At 34.2% G+C, this 21,121-nt stretch overlaps 4 protein-coding genes across 4 annotated transcripts; all 4 read right to left on the bottom strand.

Annotated features, from left to right (window-relative positions):
- Positions 1 to 7,234: 7,234 nt before the first annotated feature.
- On the bottom strand, positions 7,235 to 8,983 carry LOC143426796 (odorant receptor 4-like). Its single transcript, XM_076900441.1, has 6 exons — positions 8,727 to 8,983; positions 8,248 to 8,581; positions 7,824 to 8,036; positions 7,641 to 7,754; positions 7,416 to 7,571; positions 7,235 to 7,285 (listed from the first exon to the last, which is right to left on the bottom strand). Exons 1-6 carry the CDS (start codon positions 8,981 to 8,983, stop codon positions 7,235 to 7,237), a joined length of 1,125 nt encoding a protein of 374 aa, XP_076756556.1.
- Positions 8,984 to 9,841: 858 nt separating this feature from the next.
- On the bottom strand, positions 9,842 to 11,804 carry LOC143426793 (odorant receptor 4-like). Its single transcript, XM_076900438.1, has 6 exons — positions 11,548 to 11,804; positions 11,074 to 11,410; positions 10,615 to 10,827; positions 10,362 to 10,475; positions 10,018 to 10,173; positions 9,842 to 9,892 (listed from the first exon to the last, which is right to left on the bottom strand). Exons 1-6 carry the CDS (start codon positions 11,802 to 11,804, stop codon positions 9,842 to 9,844), a joined length of 1,128 nt encoding a protein of 375 aa, XP_076756553.1.
- A 3,686-nt stretch (positions 11,805 to 15,490) lies between these two features.
- LOC143426795 (odorant receptor 4-like) lies at positions 15,491 to 17,463 on the bottom strand. The gene is made up of 6 exons (XM_076900440.1): positions 17,207 to 17,463; positions 16,695 to 17,031; positions 16,237 to 16,449; positions 16,037 to 16,150; positions 15,723 to 15,878; positions 15,491 to 15,541 (listed from the first exon to the last, which is right to left on the bottom strand). Exons 1-6 carry the CDS (start codon positions 17,461 to 17,463, stop codon positions 15,491 to 15,493), a joined length of 1,128 nt encoding a protein of 375 aa, XP_076756555.1.
- A 941-nt stretch (positions 17,464 to 18,404) lies between these two features.
- On the bottom strand, positions 18,405 to 20,480 carry LOC143426794 (odorant receptor 4-like). The gene is made up of 6 exons (XM_076900439.1): positions 20,224 to 20,480; positions 19,610 to 19,943; positions 19,135 to 19,347; positions 18,953 to 19,066; positions 18,584 to 18,739; positions 18,405 to 18,455 (listed from the first exon to the last, which is right to left on the bottom strand). The coding sequence occupies exons 1-6, from the start codon at positions 20,478 to 20,480 to the stop codon at positions 18,405 to 18,407; spliced, it is 1,125 nt and encodes a 374-aa protein (XP_076756554.1).
- Between the last annotated feature and the right edge of the window lie 641 nt (positions 20,481 to 21,121).

Genomic DNA, 21,121 nt, shown 5'->3' with positions numbered 1-21,121 from the left:
CATTAAAACTATTCTTCCACTTTAAAGAAGACGATATTTTCTCTCTGTAATAGAGATTTATTTATTACCATATTTCATTCTATCAAATAAGCGACATAGCTGCTTCGCTGCCAACTATTGGATAGCTGGTGTGAAGACGATACCAGCGTATTATATGTTTCGCGCAGACTGCAGAGAAGAGAACAAGTTCGCGTTGCTCCCTGCGATTATATAAATACAACAGGAATCGGTTGCCCCATTGTACATGTATATGATATATATACAGTACACATCTGCGGAGCCATAAAAAGCAACCGGTGGCCGGTTTCTCAGCGCACACCCGTTATGTGGTGGGCACGTGGCCGTTGCGGCGTTATATTCCCATGGCTGGCACGTGGCCGTACGCTTGTACCCTCCCGAATCACCCCCTGTCCCCCTTCATAACCAAGAACCCCGCCGCCTCTTATTGTTAGAAAGCCGGTACCCTCGAGGGTTGGTCACGCTATTTAATATTTTGATCGGAGAGAAGCGTCTGCGTTTCGTTCGAGCTGCGTGCAATAGGGGGTTGTCCACGTGCTCGCCCTGATCGTTCCCTTTTGATTAATTTCGGCGCGCATCGACTGGCATGGACGTGGATGATGCCCAACAAAGGAAAGCTCCGAGGAAAGCTTTGTCGAGGTGAGGCTGGAACACGCGCCAAAGAAAGATAGAAGGAGACAGAATAGAAAAAAAAGAAGATGAACAGCTGGCACCGAAACGAGAATCAGGCGACGAATACAATGCGATCTCGATACTAGGGGCTAAATAATCCCGCGTCTCACCCCTGACGCGGTCCAATCGACACACGGCGGGCACGCGTACACACGCGCTCGTTTTGCGATCATCCTCCCGTATTATATAATCGCGGACCACTTGCACTTTAGGGGTGGAATATCGTTACCAAAGCTACGTCCTCGATGAAATGAAACGTATTCGTCATCGTACCCAAGACAGCTCGAGCTACCGTTCCCGGTATAATAAGGGAGACTTAATTGTCCCATCGAAAAGCATTATCTTGCTCAACCTCCGTATTCGGTCTTTATATTTGATCTATCATCATAAATAACTGGGCCCATCAATTGCAATACTTCTGGGTTATTGGTATACTTGCGAAGAAATGTTAAGAAGTAGCGTCTGTTGGTGAAAAAGATTAAGAATTAGCTGAATTTATAATACTGTTTGATTTCGAATTGATAATCCTCGATATTAGCATATGCCTATTCCGTTATGTGAAAAGTTTTAAGGCAAACGTTTATTTTGGGAATGCATTCCTTGGAACATATATACAAACCCACTCAAAACGAGTCCATCCATATGGCGAGAGAGACACGAAAAGCAGATCCTGAACCAGAACTCAAAGCAAAAGAGAACAGCTGCTCTCTCGTTGTTCGAGGAGAGTCCTGCAGCTGTTGTCACTAGTGTTATTGCTACTGGTGCTGTTACTGTTACAGCCACCTCAAACTTTGAAGACTCTAAACGATGCGGAAGAACTTTTACATGTAGGCTTCACTGAAACCTACCTACTATAAGCATAATGAGAAATTGTTATTCCAGCTGTTTTTTCCTGCTACTACCAACTATGTGCCAATTATAATTCAACGAAGTTGTAAATGAATCGTATGTGCAAACAGTGATTTTGGCACGAAATAAAATACACGACAATTGTGGTTTTGAAAGGGTCAACGATAGGATCCTTACTAAAATGGCGTCGTAAGTTCCCGTTACCAACAGGTTCCTCTTCGTAGGGTTTTCCAATGAGTGAAAGCTACGCACGGGGGCTTTCCTACTACTGGATCACGAGGGTTGGGTGGTCTTCGCTACCCGAGTAGATACGTTCCACGGTCTTTCGCCCCTCTCATTTCTTCTCTCTTTTTCCCCTGATCCCTACTCTCTCCTTTAGGTGCAGCTGCTCGGCACACAGGCCCCATGCCATCTGCTATTACAGGCTACACATGCACACGCGCCTCCAACAAGACCCCAAGATCCGTAATGGCTTTGCGACAGTACCGGGTGTGTCAGAGTTTCAACGCAATTTCGATAAACAACTAATCCCTCTCGTTGCATCGCTACGCAATTTTTGTCAAATCAGTTAAACGTCCTCAACAATGCGAAGATATTTGGTTGCTTAACATACAGTTAACAGATATACAAATTTTCCACCTCAAATGATAATGCTATTCGTCATACTTTCATATATATGTAAATTCTTACGATATTTACATTCGATGTTCTGCTATTTGTTACGGTGCTTCAGAACATTCAAGCTTACCTTAATCTATTGCATAATTCATTTTAAATACCATAAATACTTAACTTAATAGTGTTTCGAAATATTTTTGTAAACTTACCGCTGGCATTGAAGTTACTTCTCCATCCAACCGTTGCATAAATGCAAAATCAAATCTCGTCCTGGTCGTCGTGTCTCGAGGGAACATGTCAAGTATATTCATGCAGAACCGCCCTACTTTTTTTCCCCGACAGTTCTAGCTGCGATAATAACAGCTGAAAATGGTATTCATTGAGATTATTTTTGTGCTATGTGCTCCAGTTATATACAGCCTCGTGATGAGAGTTACAAAGAAATTACCATACCGGACCGTGGACGTGCAGAAATACGAGAAGGGTGTGAGGTTAGGGTACGCAGCCGGCACGCGACATCAGGGTTGCAACAATAGCTGGATCACTGCTCACAAGTTTCATTCGTAGCTGCTAGCGTATTCAACAAAAGTTATTTCGCGCAACCCCTTCGCTGATCTCACTTCCAAATATTCAACTGGGCAGAAGGTCAAACCCGGATTTCTAAATTTGTAAAATGCGCCCTTGAATTCCTCGCGAGTACTCATGCGCATTAGTTCAATGGCTTAACCCCCTGCAACGACACACGTAAAACCAGTCTTGTATAGACACGTACACCTCCATACACAAGACGAAAGCCTGCAACAATTCAGCATAATTACATTTAATTAGTGTAATGAGTTGAGATAGAACGTTGTTCGTGTGGAACATCGAGCGTGAAAAGTTTAATGACCAGTGAAAATGTTGGCCATTGCGTCCGTTTGTTTTGCTGGGTAAATAAGGTTTGAGAAAGAATGAATACTTGATTTTAATCAGTTACGAAGATTCATTTTCATCGCCAAAGGTTCGTTAAAAGGGACGATATATATATAGTTGATCGAAGTAAAGACTTAAAACCTAACAGGTAAGTTTAAGAACAAAGTTAAGAAAAAATATTTGGAGCATAAGCTTGAAAAGTTTGTATTTTGCAATATTGAAAGTTATTTATATGGAAATATAGAAAGGTACAGTTGTACCTTGTATTTATTCTATTTGTGTTTTTTTCATTTTAATTGTGTTTTTCACATAAAACAAGTATTCAGATGGCGATTGAAAGTTATTGAAAAATAATTAATGCATTTAAGGTTGTTTTTGACTAGAAGATATTCAAGAGAACATATAATATATTAATGATCTAACGCGTCATCTGTTACCTAATTTTGAAGCTGTGGCTCCTGACACTTGTTATCGACTGAGATATAGAATATAATTTTATTGTTACATATCATCTGTTGTCGGTAGTCAACTGTACCAAATAAATGTAAAACATTTTTGAAATTGTCATACATTCGCATATATAGTTGCATATACAATCATTTCTATTATATTTTGCACACAACCATGACGGTAAAATAAAATTGCAGAAATCTGTCTTAATGTCAATACTTTGTTCGTTCTCTTGTTATTAACAAGTAAAATTGGGAATAAATTGCAAGTATAATAAGGAAAATAAATCTGATTTAATAGAGAACATTTGATTGAACAACTTTTTCTTATAACTGGTTATTAATTTTCATATACTAAAACGAATACTTTTCATTGGTTTCTTTACGTGGTTATTGCGAACATGTTTGACTATAGTATAGTCCGAATGACAAACTTTTTTGAAGTGGAAGCGCCAAATCTTGACGATGTTATATAGTTTAATCAGAACTTAACGTTTTTACAGTATTGCATGACTCGTACAGGACCTTATCTAATTGGTAAATACAATCAAAATGACTTATCTTGATTTCGACTGTGATTCGCATGTAAATTGCGCTGCAATTGCTAGAACGAAGCAAACCGTTTAATCTTGGCCACCGTCTCTTTGCAGGTTAGTTTCAAGACGATTAGGGATTAGGAATGGCTGGATGCCGCAAAATCAAAATTCAGATCGTCTAACGTTCCGGTGGTTCCATTCGCTAGAATAACATTATCTCTGCTGCATGTACATGAACTGGCGACATGAATGGTACGAATATTATATACTGTTTATTCAATTAGATAAGATTAGGTTAAGTTAATTATAATATCAAGAAAGTACTGTCTGATCTTATGATTGATTGATCTGTACTTGCCTCTTTTTTTTAACTTCAGAGAGCAATATGATAATAAAATTTGTTTATTCACACTTTTTCCTACTAATTTTAATTTGTATTAAAACTAAAATAGTAGGAAAAAGTTAATTATAAGTTTATCTATTTTCTTTTCTGATGTATTTATTGTGCTTTTAATGTGCCACTGTGTGTGAGGATTTAATGTATAACAGCATAAGTACATATTCAATATAAGGGTGCAGTTAATTACACAAGCATGAAATGAAGCTAGATGCTGTTGTAATTTAACTTCCTATATTATATTCTGGATAATCCTTAAGAGGTATTCTTAAATGTCCTTCGTGAGATTTCTTATTCCCCAAAGAGGGAATTAAATATAGCCGTTTCTGGTCATCCTCCTTTGCAAAACAGGAAGGGAATGGCCTTATAGATATAGATATAGAAGAAGAGAAAATGATGTGTGGACAATGAAGAAAAGGGGCTTATCAAATGTGATAGAAGCCTCCTTCGGCGTCACTCTCTGATTGAACGCACCCGGCCTCGAGCAATCAGGCACGCAACAGCGTCTGTAAGGTTGCATTGTGCCAGGCAATCCTCTCGACGCCGCTGGCGTCGTCGCCGACGAGGCGTCTCTAACGTTAGACGTTGACCAAAATGGAGCAAAGCAAAACGAAGTAGACATTGTAAAGTGAGAAGGAGAATTGATAAAGACTCCAGGAAAGTAATCGATCGTGGAAAAATCAAACTGAAATGCAAGAGGAAAAACGTAAATAATGTAAAAAGAAAATAGAAAAAAATATTTGGAAACTCGCTATAGTAGCGAGAAGAAGGAATTAAGAGTTGCAAGCTTTGAAGTCGGAACGAGTTTCAATACTACATAAATTTTCATGCTTTTTATCGCGAATTTTAAATTCGCTACAACTTGCCTCGCTCCTTCTGTTCATAAATGGCAAGCAAAACTATGAACGCGCAAAGGTGAAAAGAGTAGGAAAGGCGGAACGTTTGCGGAGCAAGTGATTATAAAATGAAGTAAAATGAATAGGACGGTTATAAGGACAAAAAAATGGTGTAGGAAAAATTATAGGCGAGAAGAGGAGACGGAAGAAAGGAAGGAAATGGAAGGGAACAGGATGGCCTGCGGATCGAACAGAGATGAGGATAGCTCGAGACGCAGAGAAGAGGGACAATACGGAAGAAATGAGAGGGGTGGGAAAGGGAGGCAAGTTTATGGACGGTGAGTGGAGATAGGGAGGTAAGGGGTGTGTTGCAGACGCGCCTCGACAAGGGTAAATGTACGTATATACGAATGCACCCCGGATTGGCTTTGAGGGTGGTTTCCATGGAGACCAATTCGCTCGGCCCGGGGAATTCGCCGGCGTCGCCGCTGCCACTGCCGCAGCTTTCCTGGAAAATCGCATTGCGTCCGAACTCCAAAAAGTTCGAACCAGCCATTCAGCACATGTATTCGTCTTGATTTCGCTATACTCCCTCAAATCTACCACCCCACCCATAATCGCTCACCGTCCCCATGTCTACTCCTACGGCGCTACTACCTAATCCACGCAAACGTAAATATTTGATGAGGCGGATCGGCAAACAGCGAAGAGAAGAAAACGGCCATGCAGAAATTGATTATCGAGTATCGTCGTGAATATCGACCGATGGCAAGCGTGGGTATTGTGTAATTGAATCAACACGGTGAGATCAGAAACAGCGCAACTCACTTTATCTTAACATTTCAGGGACACTGAAGAGTTATTTGCTTTTTGGTTTTGCCCAATTTTTTTTCAAACGCTGATTAACACTTGAGTTGATTTCTGCTCTCATCGGTTCAATACCAATGCCATACGAGAAACTTGAATTATTCGTTCACTCTGCAACGCGATTCATATCTGACGAACTTCTGTTAGATATGAAAATCGTTTAGCAGAATTTTAAGCATCATGAATCATGGAAAACGAGAGCAAAGCAATCAAATTTTCGTTTTACCGTGCAATCTTCCGAAGACCTTGAATTATGTATACAGGAGAAAAATGGTGAAATTCGCCATTCGTATTTTGATGAACGATTCATACGTTGAAAAAAGAAATTAATAATAATATTTAACTTAAACGAGTCAATGACAAATGAAAACGATATAATTATCTTATAGAAAAAGTGGAAGCAGTTAAATCTAAGAATATTAAAGTAAATTTTCATGACTTACCAAACATACTTTCTGTATTTAATGTAATCGAAAGTTTTTGTGTAAAATGTAATATCATACTTGAATTAAGTACATCTGATAAATGTGATTCCGCATTTGACGAGACTTCCCTTCAAAATATCAACTCATGGCTTAATTAAAAGCTCGAGCACGGAAATTGTCTTGATAAGTAATCCTAGATCCGTGGCAACTCGATCTCTACCGACTCATTTGGCTTGATGTGACGGGTGCGAACAAACGAGGGTTGAAACTGCGAGCAGGGCGGAAACCACCCCTGCTGGTTCGACGTATTGGAACATCTGTGATTCCACGCACAATTTCGGACCAACTTTCTATTCATTGCATTGAAACACGTAAAATGTTCGTTCTCGAACAACTTCTCGACAACAATAGCGATGTTTACAACTGCTTTTAACATTTTTATTTGTTCAGAAATTAAAATGAAAACATTCACTGTAAAAGACAAAACAGAAATTCAAGCAAATATTCAATAGTAAAGAAAATTGGTCAAACGACATCACATTTCACGGTTCGATTATAAAATTCGATATTTATTAAATCAAATAAATTAAAGTTAAATGTAAACTTACTTACATTATACGACAGACCATGCTCTAAAACTTGTGAATTTTGTTTCTCAAGTCATCGCCAGCAACACTGATACATACGATGCTGCAGATTTCATAATCTAAAAATTATATATCAAATTATTCAAACATTAACAGTATTGTAATTTATATGTTTATTATTATTATATATAATCATATATTTTCAGACATTTAAAATAATTAATCATGTGTAAAATGTAGAACACTTACAGCCATAAAATTTTCCATGGAAAGATTTGCAAATTTTCCAAAGGTGACAGTAAATCCTTTCTGAGATCTTAGTATTACAAGTATTAAAATTCGAGAATCGTTTGGATGCAAGTTATACCAAAGAAATTTATATGCTGTATCACTGATTAATTGACTCTAAAAATGAAACCAAATTTTAATGACCATGAGATATTAATTATATTTATACTGAAAACTTGGACCCACCTTGGTACTTAGATATTCTCCAGCGAAACAGTATATAAACAGCTCTGAACAAATACCAATGTAAAATAGAACACATTTCATCAGCAATGCAAATCCATCCTCAATCTGTATTGCCTGTAACACGTGAAGATTTAATATAAATCACGTATATTTTGTCAAAAACATTTTATAACAATTACTTACAATTATAATAATGTAACCCAAACAACAAATTAGGATAGTATTTGACACAACTTGACTAAGTGCCATAAAAGTAAAAAGCTTCTCAATCTTGTCTACAAATGCGATAATTTCTTGATGCCTACTAACAAGGAATCTCAAATGTTTTTTATTCTTGTGAGGTACCTCCATTAATACTTGACACATAACATCGATTTGGCAACCTACATGAAGAACCTAAACGTAACGAACTCGATGCTACAAACATGAAGAAACACTAAAACTTCTTTTAAATATGATTTAATGAGAAAATTTTGTTTAATTTAGGGGCTTCTGGTGGGGAACTGCCGTCTGGTACATCAGTACACACATCCCCTTATCCCAGAACAAAGAGAAAGGAGGAGATATTCCAAAAATGCTAAAGTTTGGAAATAATTCATCTACTTACTACCATTAAAAGTAAACCGCCAAAAAAGCCAAACGCGTATGCTGTCACGGTTTGACAAATGATCTGCGCGCTTACTACCAGCTCGTAAATAGGCGATTCGTTAGTATCAAAAGGCAAGTTCATTTTCAACAGTAATTCTCGAGATGTTGTTGCATTACCATGAGGCATTAACACTCCAAGAACGTAAAATGTTGAAGATGTTATGTGTATGCACATTACAGAACTGGTTAAATAGTAAGACAGATGCGCCGCCTTGGATATAAAGTTATGTTTGTCTAGAACGGCATACTTCCGACACTCTTCTTCCATGATTGATAAAATCTCACGGAGTAGGCTGCGGAATATAATTTTATCTATTAGTATTTCATAATAATATCAAAAGTTGTTAAACTCCTCGCACACATGATTTATGTTTCTGAACATTTCAGGGAAAACAAAAATGTCAGCATTTGCCTGGAAATCAAAGCAAGATAACTTACCTAGGATTTGTCCAAACAATGCATAATTTGATATACAATAGAGTATACGGTAAACAAATGCTTAAATTATCTACTATTTCTATGAGAGTATCAGATTTAAGATGCGTGATTACATAGCTGTATTGACAAGTTTGAAATGCACCCAGAACTATCAGCCAACAGAATTTACGCAAAAGTGGTAGTGGTGTTCCTGGCCAAATTACAGTAATATGGAGGCCATACTTCATAGAACTACTAACTGTACTATTTGATGTCATTGTATATAAATTGATTAATCTCTTCGTCTTTCAGATTGTAAGTTTTGTTACGCACACCATGGTATGAATTTCTGTTGAATAGTAATACTATCACTGTCAACAAATCTTCAAAAGAAGAACGTGCTTGGAGAGCTGCTTATTATAAACTGAGACGCTTGCTGTAATGTTATCGTGCTAGTGTAAGCTTGTGAGACACGTTTACTGGTGACAGTCGTACTTTGTATTTGCAGCACAAATCTATATAAATATTGCAAATAATGTTATAGCGATTGCGGGTTTTCTGGAAATAAACGTTGCCAAGGAGTGCGTTTCCGAAGTTTTAATATCACTTTCTTCTTATAACAGAGTATGATGCCCATAAAAAATGCAAGAGGGAGGATGAATCACGCGAGCATAGTACATTAAAATGCTTTAGTCACGAGTTGAAGGAAGTTTCGAAGTTCTAAAGGAAAGCGAAATCGTTCGGAGATAAAGATTTGGATGCAAAGTTTATATCACATCGAATTCGAAGAAAGTGAAAAATTATTTTGGAACTTTTATTTTGCAAGAAACCATAGTGTACCTAATATACGAGTAAGTGCAATTCTTTATTTTACATTTATTTTATCTCTTAATAGCACTTTTCTCTTGCTACTTGTAATTAAATTTAATAAGTATCAGTTGTCTTAGATACTGTAGTTGCATTGGTGAAGTTAATTGCTTTTGGTATATTTGATAACTTTTATTTCTTTTTCCGAGCGTCAAATTAAACATTTAATGCGTACAAATTTATTTATACTGAATATTTATTACGTTAAAACTAAATGCAAATTTACATAAATTACAATAAACTATACTGCATGTGTTGCATTTCATTTCTCAAGTCATCGCAAGTAATACCGATATATACGATGCTGAAGCTTTCATAATCTAAAAATTGAATGCAAAATTATTTCTATATTAATAATACGTAAAATAAATGGGTTTCGCTTATGAAATAATAATTCATAATATTTTAAGTGCTATATAAAATATATAAAATATAAAGTGCTTACAGCCATAAAACTTTCCATGGAAAGATTTGCAAATTTTCCAAAAGTGAGAGTAAATCCTCTTTGAGATCTTAATATCACAAGTATTAATAGTCGGGTTTCGTTTTGATGTATGTTATACCAAAGAAATTTGTATGCTGTATCGCAGATTAATTGACTCTAAAAATGGAGTAAAATATTCATAATCATCATTTAAATACGAGGAAACGAACAATCATCTCCAAATCTGTGACTTTATACAGCATTACAAATGTAGTATTTGATGAAATGAAAGTTTATCGTTGTATTAGATGAACTATTATTTGCGATGTTAATTATATTGTTACTGCGGTATTTTAAGGAATAACCTTGATATTGAGATATTCTCCAGCGAAGCAATATATAAATAATTCTAAACAAATAACAACGTAAAACAAAGCACATTTTATCAACAGCGCAAATCCATTATCAGTCTGTATTGCCTGTAACATTAAATTTTGTATATATAAACTATACATAATATGATAGAGAACAAACAACTATACGTTATATTAATGTAATATAATGTGTAGTTCCTGATGTACTTCTAACGTACCATAATAGTTTTTATCAATTACTTACGATAACTATAATGTAACCCAAGCAACAAATCAGCAGAGTATTCGAGAGAAGTTGAGTAAGTGCCATATATGTAAAGAGTTTTTCAATCCTGTCTGCAAATGTGATAATCTCTTGATGTCTGCTAATGAAGAATATCAATTGTTTTTTGTTCTCGTAAGGAACTTTTATTAGTGTCTGACACATAATGTCGATTTGACAACCTATATGAAGAACCTAAACGTAACGATCTCAATGCTACAAAATTGTAGAAATGCTAAAACTTCTTTTAAATATGATTTAATAAGAAAACTTCTTTTAATTGAGGGGCTTTTGTGTTCAGTCAAAACAACACCTTGGTACTACCACACTACCGGGGGAATCCGGTTGTTTGGAGTGTATAATACACATTTTCCCCTTCTACCAAAAAAAAAAAAAAAAATATTCTGTAGCAATTAATTTTGAAGTAATTCATATACTTACTATCATTAGAGGTAGAGCGTTGAAAATAGCAAATGTATAAGCTGTCGATGCTTGGTAAACGGATTGCAGGCTTACTATTAACTCGTAAATAGGCGATTCCTTAGTATCAAATGGTAAATCCATCTTTAACAAAAGTTCTCGGGATGTCGTTGAATCCGCTTCTTGAGATACGAACGCGCCCAATATGTAAAATACTGTAGCAATCATGTACATATATATTACAAAACTAGTTGAACGATAGGATAAATGCGCTGCTTTTGATATGAAATTATTTGTATCCAAAACAGCATACTTCTGACTCTCTTCTTCCATAGTTTGTAAAATCTCATTGAACAGACTGTGAAATGCAATTATACAATATTATTGATTGATTTTCGAAATGTAAATGAAGTAACGATACTTTTCCGAAAAGTAAATGTTGAAATGCACTATTTAGAAATCTTTTTCATGCGCAATTAATATGAAATAACTCACCTAGGATGTGTCCAAGCGATGCATAATTTGACAAACACCAGACTAAACGGCATACATATGCTTAAATTGTCTACTATTTCTATAAGAGTGTTAGATTTCAAATGCTTGATTACATAGCCGTATTGGTAAACTAGAAGCACAGTCATGGACACCATCCAACAAACTTTGCGCAAAATTGGTAGTGGTGTCCCTGGCCAAGTGACAACAATATGAAGACCATATTTCATAGGTTGACTAATTGTAGTAATTAGTGTCATTGTGTACAAATTGATGGCTTCTTTTGCTTTTCAGCTTATACAGGTTTTGTTAAACGCACACCATAATATAAATATTTGCTGAATATCAATACTATCAGAATGAACAAATGTTTAAAAGAAGAACCTGCTTGGGCTGTTGCTTACGATAGACTGAAAGCAATGTGAGCAGCATAAAATGAAGCATAAGCTTGCGAGAGACGTTTACTAATGTTACAGTAGAGAACCACATAAATATTGCAAATAATGTTATAGTGATTGCAGGTCTTCTAGAAATAAAAGCAGCCAAGGGGCGTGTTGCTGAAGTTTCCACCTCAATTTTATTGTAGCAGAGGATAAAGTTGATAAAAAATGCAGAGAGAAACGTGAAATATGTGAGCATAGATTAAAGTACTTTAGTTAGGAGATGAAAAACATTTCAAACTTCTGAAGAAAGACGAAATTGTTCAGAAATAAAAATGTCGATGTAAGAGTACATATCACACTCAAGTCGAAATTGGCAAAACGTTATCTTCGGAACTTCGATTCTGTAAAAGCGAATAGTGAAAGCAATGTGCTGCTGTGCATCGATGAAGTACGTGCATTTTTTTATTTTGTACTTCGCGATTCACAATTTCTTTGTCTATAATTAGCTTTGATCAGATGCTGTATTTATAATAACTGAGTTAATTATCTTTTATATAAGCCATTAACATTTAATACATACTAAACTTCTGCTGAGCGTTTATTAGATTAAACTACATGTAAATTTACACTAATTACAGTAGACTATATTAAGCGTGCTAAATTAATAAATTTCATTACTCAACTCATCGCAAGTAATACCGATATGTACGATCCTGAAGTTTTCATGATCTAAAAATTGAATTCCAAGTTATTCAAACATTAATAATGCCATAGGTGATTACATTAGTTTCACATAGTTTACAGAGATGTTTCTTTTACGACCTAATAATGATTTCTAAAAAAAATATGTTGTACGTTGATATATGTGTATTCTTTTTTAAACATAAAATACGTGTAAATAATAGAGTGCTTACAGTCATAAAACTTTTTAAGGAAAGACTTGCAAATTTTCCAAAAGTAAAGGTAAATCCTTTTTGGGATCTTAATATCACAAGTATTAGAAGTCGAATTTCATTTGGATCTAAATTATACCAAAGAATTTGGTACGCTGAATCAGTGATTAATTGACTCTAAAAATTAAACAAAATTATAATACTCATAATATAAATACGAGTAAACGAGCAATCTTCTCCAAATCTAAAATTTTTCACAGAGTTACATTTGTAATTTTAATGAAATTAAAATTTATTATTCTGCTATATAAACTATTAGTTGCGGCGAAATAACCTTGGTACTTAGATATTCTCCAGCGTAGCAATATATAAATATTTCTAAACATATAACGACATAAAACATAACACATTTTATCAACAGTACAAATCCATCGTCAGCTTGTATTGCCTGCAACATTAAGTTTTTTTAATTTTCAATGTACAACATTAAGTTTCAATTTTTAATGAACAGAAACATATTATCACAATTACTTACAATTACAATAACGTAACCTAAACAACAAATCAATATTGTATTCGACAATAGTTGAAAAAGTGCCATATATGTAAAGAGTTGTTCTAATCTGTTCGCAAACGTGATAATTTCCTGATGCCTACTAATGAAAAAATGCAATTGTTTTTTGCTTTTATAAGGAGCCTCTAATAATGTGTGACACATAACGTCTATTTGACAGCCTGCATGAAGAACCTAAACGCAATAATCTCAATGCTAGAAAATTGAAGAAATACAATATAAGAGGAAAATTCAAATATGTAAGAGAAATCGAGAGAACTTCTTCTAATTGTTGATTTTTTTTAGGCAACCAGATATCAGAGATACCAGATTGACAGAGCAATCATTACTGAATGGAATAAAAACTAAATAGGAACTAATTTAAATACTTACAACAATTAAGAGTAAGGAATTGAAAATAGCTATTGCATAAGCTGTCGTTGCTTGATACATGATCTGTCCGCACATTACTAGCTCGTAAATGGGCGATTCGTTAGTATCGAAAGGTAAGTCCATTCTTAGCAAAAGACTCCGAGATGATGTCACGTTGGAATCCTGAGATGCGATAGCACCAAACATGTAAAAAACTGTAGCTAGTGCTAACATATAACTCATAAAATTGGTTATACGGGAGGATTGTTGCGCTGCTTTTGATATAAAATTATTTGTGTCCAAAACAGCGTATTTTTGACACTCTTCTTCCATGGTGGATAATATCTCAAAGAGAATTCTGCAAAATATAACTTTTCTAAGTAGTGCATAGCAGAGAAATAATCGTACGTGATCACTTAATTGAGATACGACACTTTGATTCACATAACTAATTAAATGATTTAAATCCTTTTGAAAGAAAATCGTACAATAGTTTCTATTGTATTTCCATGTAAATAAGAATGTGTTAATTAAAACAAGATGACTCACCTGGGGTGTGTCCAAGTAATACATAATTTAATAAGCACTAGACAAAAGGGCATACAAATGCTTAAATTGTCTAATGTTTCTACAAGAGTGTTCGATTTGATACGAGTAATTACGTAGCTGTACTGATATGTTTGAAGTATACCCATAGCAATTAGCCAACAAAATTTACGCAAACTTGATAATGGTGTTCCTGGCCAAGTAACGATAATGTGGAGACTATACCTCAAATATTGATTAATTGTAGTAATTGATGTCATTATATACAAATTGATTACTCTTATCCTCTCGCACTACTTCAGATGTTGTCCTTTAATTCAACAATGTTTTGTTAAACGTAAATTGTGGTATCAATTTATGTTAGTAGCAATACTGTCACTGTTAAAACTTTGCTAAACAATAATGTATTTCAACAACTAGCTGTTCCTTTTCAGTACACGTGTTAAAGGCACACCACGGTACGAATGTTCTGCTTTCGGTACTCTCACTGACAACAAACCTTGCGGTCGAGACGAAGCTGCTTGTAAAGTTGCTTGCGATAGACTGAAAAGGTTGTAAGAATGTTATTGCGAAAGCGCAAGCTTGTGAGACACGTTTACTAGTGACAGTCTTGCTTCAAGTTCACAGTAGAGAACTATATTAATATTGGAAATAATATTATAGTGATTGCAGGTCTTCTAGAAACAAACGCAGCCAAGAGGCGTGTTGCTAAAGTTTTCACCTCAATTTTGTTGTAGCAGAGGATGAAGTTGATAAAAGATGCAGAGGGAAACGTGAAAAATGTAAGCATAGATTAAAGTACTTTAGTTAGGAGATGAAACATATTTCAAACTTCTGAAGAGAAACGAAATTGTTCGGAAATAAAAATATCAGTGTGAAGTATATATCACACTTGATTCGAAATTAGTGAAACGTTACCTCCAGCACTTCACTTCTACAAAAAGAAACAGTGAAAGCAATGTGGGGTCCTGCATGGATGAAGTTTGTGCAGTTTTTAATCTTATATTTCGCTACTTACAAGTCACTTGATCGGATGCTATATTTATAATAATGAAGTTAATCATCTTTTATATAAGTTATAAATATCTAATACGTACAAATTTACCTCTGCTTAGTATTTATTAGATTAAAACTAAATGTCAATTTACATTGATTACAGTAGACTATAATATGCGTGCTGTATTAACAAATTTTATTACTCAACTTATCGCAAGTAATACCGATACGTACGATGCCGAAGTTTTCATGATCTAAAAATAAAATGTAAAATTATTTTAACATTAATAATACGATGAATAGTTATATTAATTTCACATTACTATAGAAAAAATTCAATTTGCTTATGAAATAATTATGACATAAAATTAATATGCATACAAACATTAATTATATTTCAAATGATTAAATGTATATAAAATATAGAGTGCTTACAGCCATAAAACTTTTCAAGGAAAGACTTGCGAATTTTCCAAATGTGAAGGTAAATCCTTTTTGGGATCTTAATATCACAAGTATTAAAAGTCGAATTTCCTTTGGATCTAAATTATACCAAAGAATTTGATATGCTGTATCACTGATTAATTGACTCTAAAAATTAAATAAAATTATGATAATTATCATGTAAATACACGTAAACAAGCAATCTTCCCTAAATCTACAATTTTACACAGAGTTACACTTATAAAGTTTAGTGAAATGAAAATTTAATATTCTGTTATAGAAATAATTAGTTGGTGCAAAATAACCTTTGTACTTAGATATTCTCCTGCGTAACAATATATAAATATTTCTAAACATATAACGATATAAAACAAAACACATTTTATCAACAGCACAAATCCATCGTCAGCTTGTATCGCCTGCAACATTAAGTTTTTTAATTTTCAATGTACGATATTAATTTTCAATTTTTAATGAACAGAAACATTTTATTACAATTACTTACAATTACAATAACGTAACCCAAACAACAGATCAATATTGTATTCGATACTAGCTGACTAAGTGCCACATATGTAAAAAGTTGTTCTAATCTGTCAGCAAATGTGATAATTTCTTGATGCCTGTTAATGAAAGAAAGCAATTGTTTTTTGCTTTTGTAAGGAACCTCCAATAATGTGTGACACATAACGTCTATCTGACATCCTGTATGAAGAACCTAAATGCAATGATCTCAATGCTAGAAAATTGAAGAAATGCAATATAAAAGGAAAATTCAATTATATATGAGGAATCGAGAGAACTTCTTTTAATCGTTGATTTTTTTTCTAGGCAATCAAGCATCATATTAGCAAATCAATCATTACCGAGTGAAACTGATTGTCCGACAAGTGCAATGTTCTCGGAAGAAAAATGAAAAAAATGCTATATCAAAATTAAATGGGAACTAATTTAAATACTTACAACAATTAAGAATAAGGAGTTGAAAACGGCAATTGTATATGCTGTCGTTGACTGATATATGGTCTGTATACATAGTACAAGCTCGTAAATGGGTGATTTGTTTGTATCAAAAGGCAAGTCCATTCTTAACAAAAGCCTCCGAGACGATGTCACATTGGTATCCTGAGATACGATAGTACCATACATGTAAAAAACTGTAGCTGTCGCACAAATATAAATCATAAAACTGGTTAAACGAAAGGATTGTTGCGCTGTTTTCGATATAAAATTATTTGTGTCTAAAACAGCGTATTTCTGACACTCTTCTTCCATAGTGGATAAAATTTCATAGACAAGTCTGCGAAATATAATTTGTCTAAGTAGTACATTGCAAAGAAATAATCGTTCGTGTTCACTTAATTGGACCACGACACTTTAGATTATAATTAATTAATTAAATAATTTAGACACCTTTGAAAAAAATCGTGAAATTATTTCTATCGCTTTGCCATGCGAATAAGAATGTGACTCACCTGGGGTGTGTCCAAACAATACTTAATTTAATAAACACTAGGAAAAACGGCATACAAATGCTTAAATTGTCTAATGTTTCTATAAGAGTGTTCGATTTGATACGAGTGATTACGTAGCTGTACTGATATGTTTGAAGTACACCCATAGCAATCGTCCAACAAAATTTACGTAAACTTGGTAATGGTGTTCCTGGCCAAGTGACAATAACGTGGAGACCATACTTCAAATTTTGATTAATTGTAGTAATTGATGTCATTATATACAAATTGATTACTCTTTTCTTCTCACACTCTTTAAGATTTTTTTCGTTGATTCATTAATGACTCGTTAAATGTACACTGTGTATCAATTTATGTTAATAGCAATACTGCCACTACGATAACTTTGTAAAACAATAATTTATTTCGATAGCTAGCTGCTCCTTTCCAGTACATGTGTTAAAGGCACACCACAATACGAACGTTTCGTTTTCAATACTATCACTGTCAACAAACCTTGCGGACGAGACGAACGTGCTTGTAAAGCTGCTTACGATAGACTGGAAAGATTGTAAAAGTGTTATTGTGAAAGTGTAAGCTTGTGGGACACGTTCACTAGTGGCAGTCTTGCTTCACTCTTACAGTAGAGAACTACATAAATATTGCAAATAATGTTACAGTGACTACGGGTCTCTTGGAAACAAACGTAGCCAAGGGGCGTCTTGCTGAAGTTTTCACCGCATGTTTCTTGTGGCAGGAAATAATGTTCATAAAAGATGTAAGGAGAAATATGAGACACTCAGACACGCATTAAATTGCTTTCGTCACGACCCGGGGATGAGTTGGAGTCCTGAAGTAAATCGAAGATTTTCGGAAATAAAAACTTGAAAGCAAAGTGTACGCCACGCTCAATCCAAAGTGAGTAAAACATTATATTCATTTCTCTATTTTCTACTTGCGATTGATAAATATTTCCAGTTTGCTTCAATTAAAAATGATAGTTGTAATAGTGATGTTAAACGTATTTTAAGCGACTTGAAAACTATAATTACATACTTTACGTGTTAAATGAAATACTTGATACGTACCAATTTATTTATGCCACGCATTTATTAAGTTAGTAATAAATTAACATAGGTTGGAGTGAACTATATTGTGTTAAGTTTATATAAGTTCTAGTGTACTATACTGTGTGGATTATATTAATGGATTGCATTTCTCAAGACATTGCAAGCAAGACGGACATGTACGATGCTGAAACTTTCATAATCTAAAAATTGAATGTGAAATTATTGGAACAATAATAATGTGATAGCTTCACATTACTACAAAATTTTGTAATATGAGAATAACAATACTTAAAATATTAGAGACTCTTATTAAATATGGAGGACTTACAGACATGAAACTCTCCAAGGAAAGATTTGCAAATTTTCCAAAAGTTAAAGTAAATCCTTTTTGAGATCTCAATATCACAAGTACTAAAAGTTGAATTTCGTTTGGTTGCAAGTTATACCAAAGAAATTTATATGCTGTATCATTGATTAATTGACTCTAAAAATTAAATAAGGAAACAATCTTCATCAAAAGAACAATATTCTACAGATCCATAATTTTACAAAAAAAAATTTTACAGAATTTAGCATTTCATTAAATGAAAGTTTATCGTTCTACTTTATATGACCAATTAAGTGCTATAGTACTTATGACTAAAATTCCTAGTCAAGTATTTAGTATATTGTTTACTGTTATATTTTATGTCACAACCTTGCTACTCAAATACTCCCCAGCATAGCAGTATACAAATAATTCTAAACAAACGCCAATGTAAAACACAATACACTTTATCAACAGGGCAAAGCCATTTTCCATTTGTATTGCCTGAAATATCCAATTTTATACATAAATTATATATAATATAGTAATAATACTTTATCTTAATTACTTACAATTACTAGAATGTAGCCCAAGGTACAGATCAATAGAGTATTCGACAAAAGCTGACTAAGTGCCATATATGTAAAGAGCTTCTCAATTTTGTTTGAAAATATGATAATCTCTTTATGCCTGTTAATGAAGAATTTCAATTGTTCCTTGCTTTTGTAAGGGACTTCCATTAGTGTATGGCACATAACGTCGATTTGACAACCTATATGAAGAACCTAAACGTAATGATCTCAATGCTAGAAAAGTCAAGAAAAGAACATTCCTATATACGAAAAATTTAAACAATAAAATTATCCGAAATTTTATTCCTTAATTACAGCTACAACAAAACAGGAATTTTTACTCATTGCGAATTTTTTTGCAGGCAATCTAACGTTATGCGGAAACACCATTTAGTGCAATATCCCTACTTCCGGAACAAAATGAAGAAAGAAGTATTTATAAATACTAACGTGTGAAAATGATTCATATACTTACTATCATTAGAAGTAAAGCACCGAAAACACCAAATGTGTATGCCGTCATAGTTTGATAAATGATCTGCACGCTTACTACCAGCTCGTAAATGGGCGATTCGCTAGTATCAAAAGGCAAGTTCATTTTTAACATAAGTTCTCGGGTTGCTGCATTGCTATCTTGAAGAACTAAAGCACTAAACATATGAAAAGCTCCAGCAGGTATGTAGGTATATACTACAAAACTGGTTAAACGGTAAGATAGGTTTGCTGCTTTCAATATATAATTATTTGTGTCTATAGCAGCATATTTCCGGCACTCTTCTTCCATAGTTGATAAAATCAAGCGTATTAATCTGTCAAATATAAGTTTATCTATTATTATTTTGTAATAGTGTGAACAATATTGTTGTATCTACTCTTTCTTCAATTTCACATATACATACAAAAAGATTGGAAGATAATTATAATATCACTACTCGATTGTCAAAACACGGATAAGCTAGTAATGGAATAAGTGATGGTTCGTGTTCACAATTTAACCATTTAAACTGGCAAATTGCTTGATAAAAAACCTTGATCGAAGAACACAATTTCGAAATCGTTTCCACGGATAATTAAAACAAGATGACTTACCTCGGATGTGTCCAAGCAATACCTAATTTGATAGACAGCAGAGTGAACGCCATGGTAATGCTTAAATTATCTGCTATTTCTATGAGAGTGTCGGATCCGAAATGCGTGATTATGTAGCTGTATTGACAAATTTGAAGTACAAACAAGGCGATTGTCCAACAAAATTTGCGCAAGATTGGTAGTGGTGTTCCTGGCCAAGTGACGGCAACGTGAAGACCATACTTCACGGACCGACTAATTGTACTAATTGATGCCATTGTATACAAATTGATTGCTGATTACTAAGTTTTCTTGATTCACATAAGTAACGTTAAACACATACCATCGCTTTAATTTATCTCAATAACAATACCACTACCAATCAAACACATAAAATAATAGCGCACTTGAACAGTTAGATTTTGTTTTTCACCACTTAGATGTTTCTTTAAATGCCACCATCGTATGAGTTTTTCTTGAATGATCAGTACTATAGATATCAAGAAATCCTTCAAAGGAGAACGTTCTTCGATGGCAGTTTACTGTAGACTGGAAACATTGCAACATTATTACCACGAAAGCGCAAGCTTACGAGACACGTTTGCTAGTGTCGACCGTACTTCGTATTCGCAGTAGAGAACTACATAAATATTACAAGTAATCTTTCATTGATTACAGATTTTCAGGAAACAGACGTAGCCATAGGGTGGGTTGCTAAAGCTTTCACCCCATTTTTGTTGCGGCAGAAAATAATGTTCATAAGAAATGCAAGAGGAAATACGAGACTCTCGAGCATACATTAAATTACTTTAGTCACGAGCCAGAGAAATTTCGAAGTTCCGAAGTAGATCGAAGCATGTCAGGAATAAAAACTTCAATGCGAAGTGTACGCCACGTCAATTAAAAGTAAGTGAAACAT

Source organism: Xylocopa sonorina, chromosome 9 (genome assembly GCF_050948175.1).
Source record: "Xylocopa sonorina isolate GNS202 chromosome 9, iyXylSono1_principal, whole genome shotgun sequence".
NCBI classification, from domain to species: domain Eukaryota; kingdom Metazoa; phylum Arthropoda; class Insecta; order Hymenoptera; family Apidae; genus Xylocopa; species Xylocopa sonorina.
Note: the sequence above shows the minus strand (reverse complement) of the source record. Positions and strands in the feature narration are given on the sequence as shown.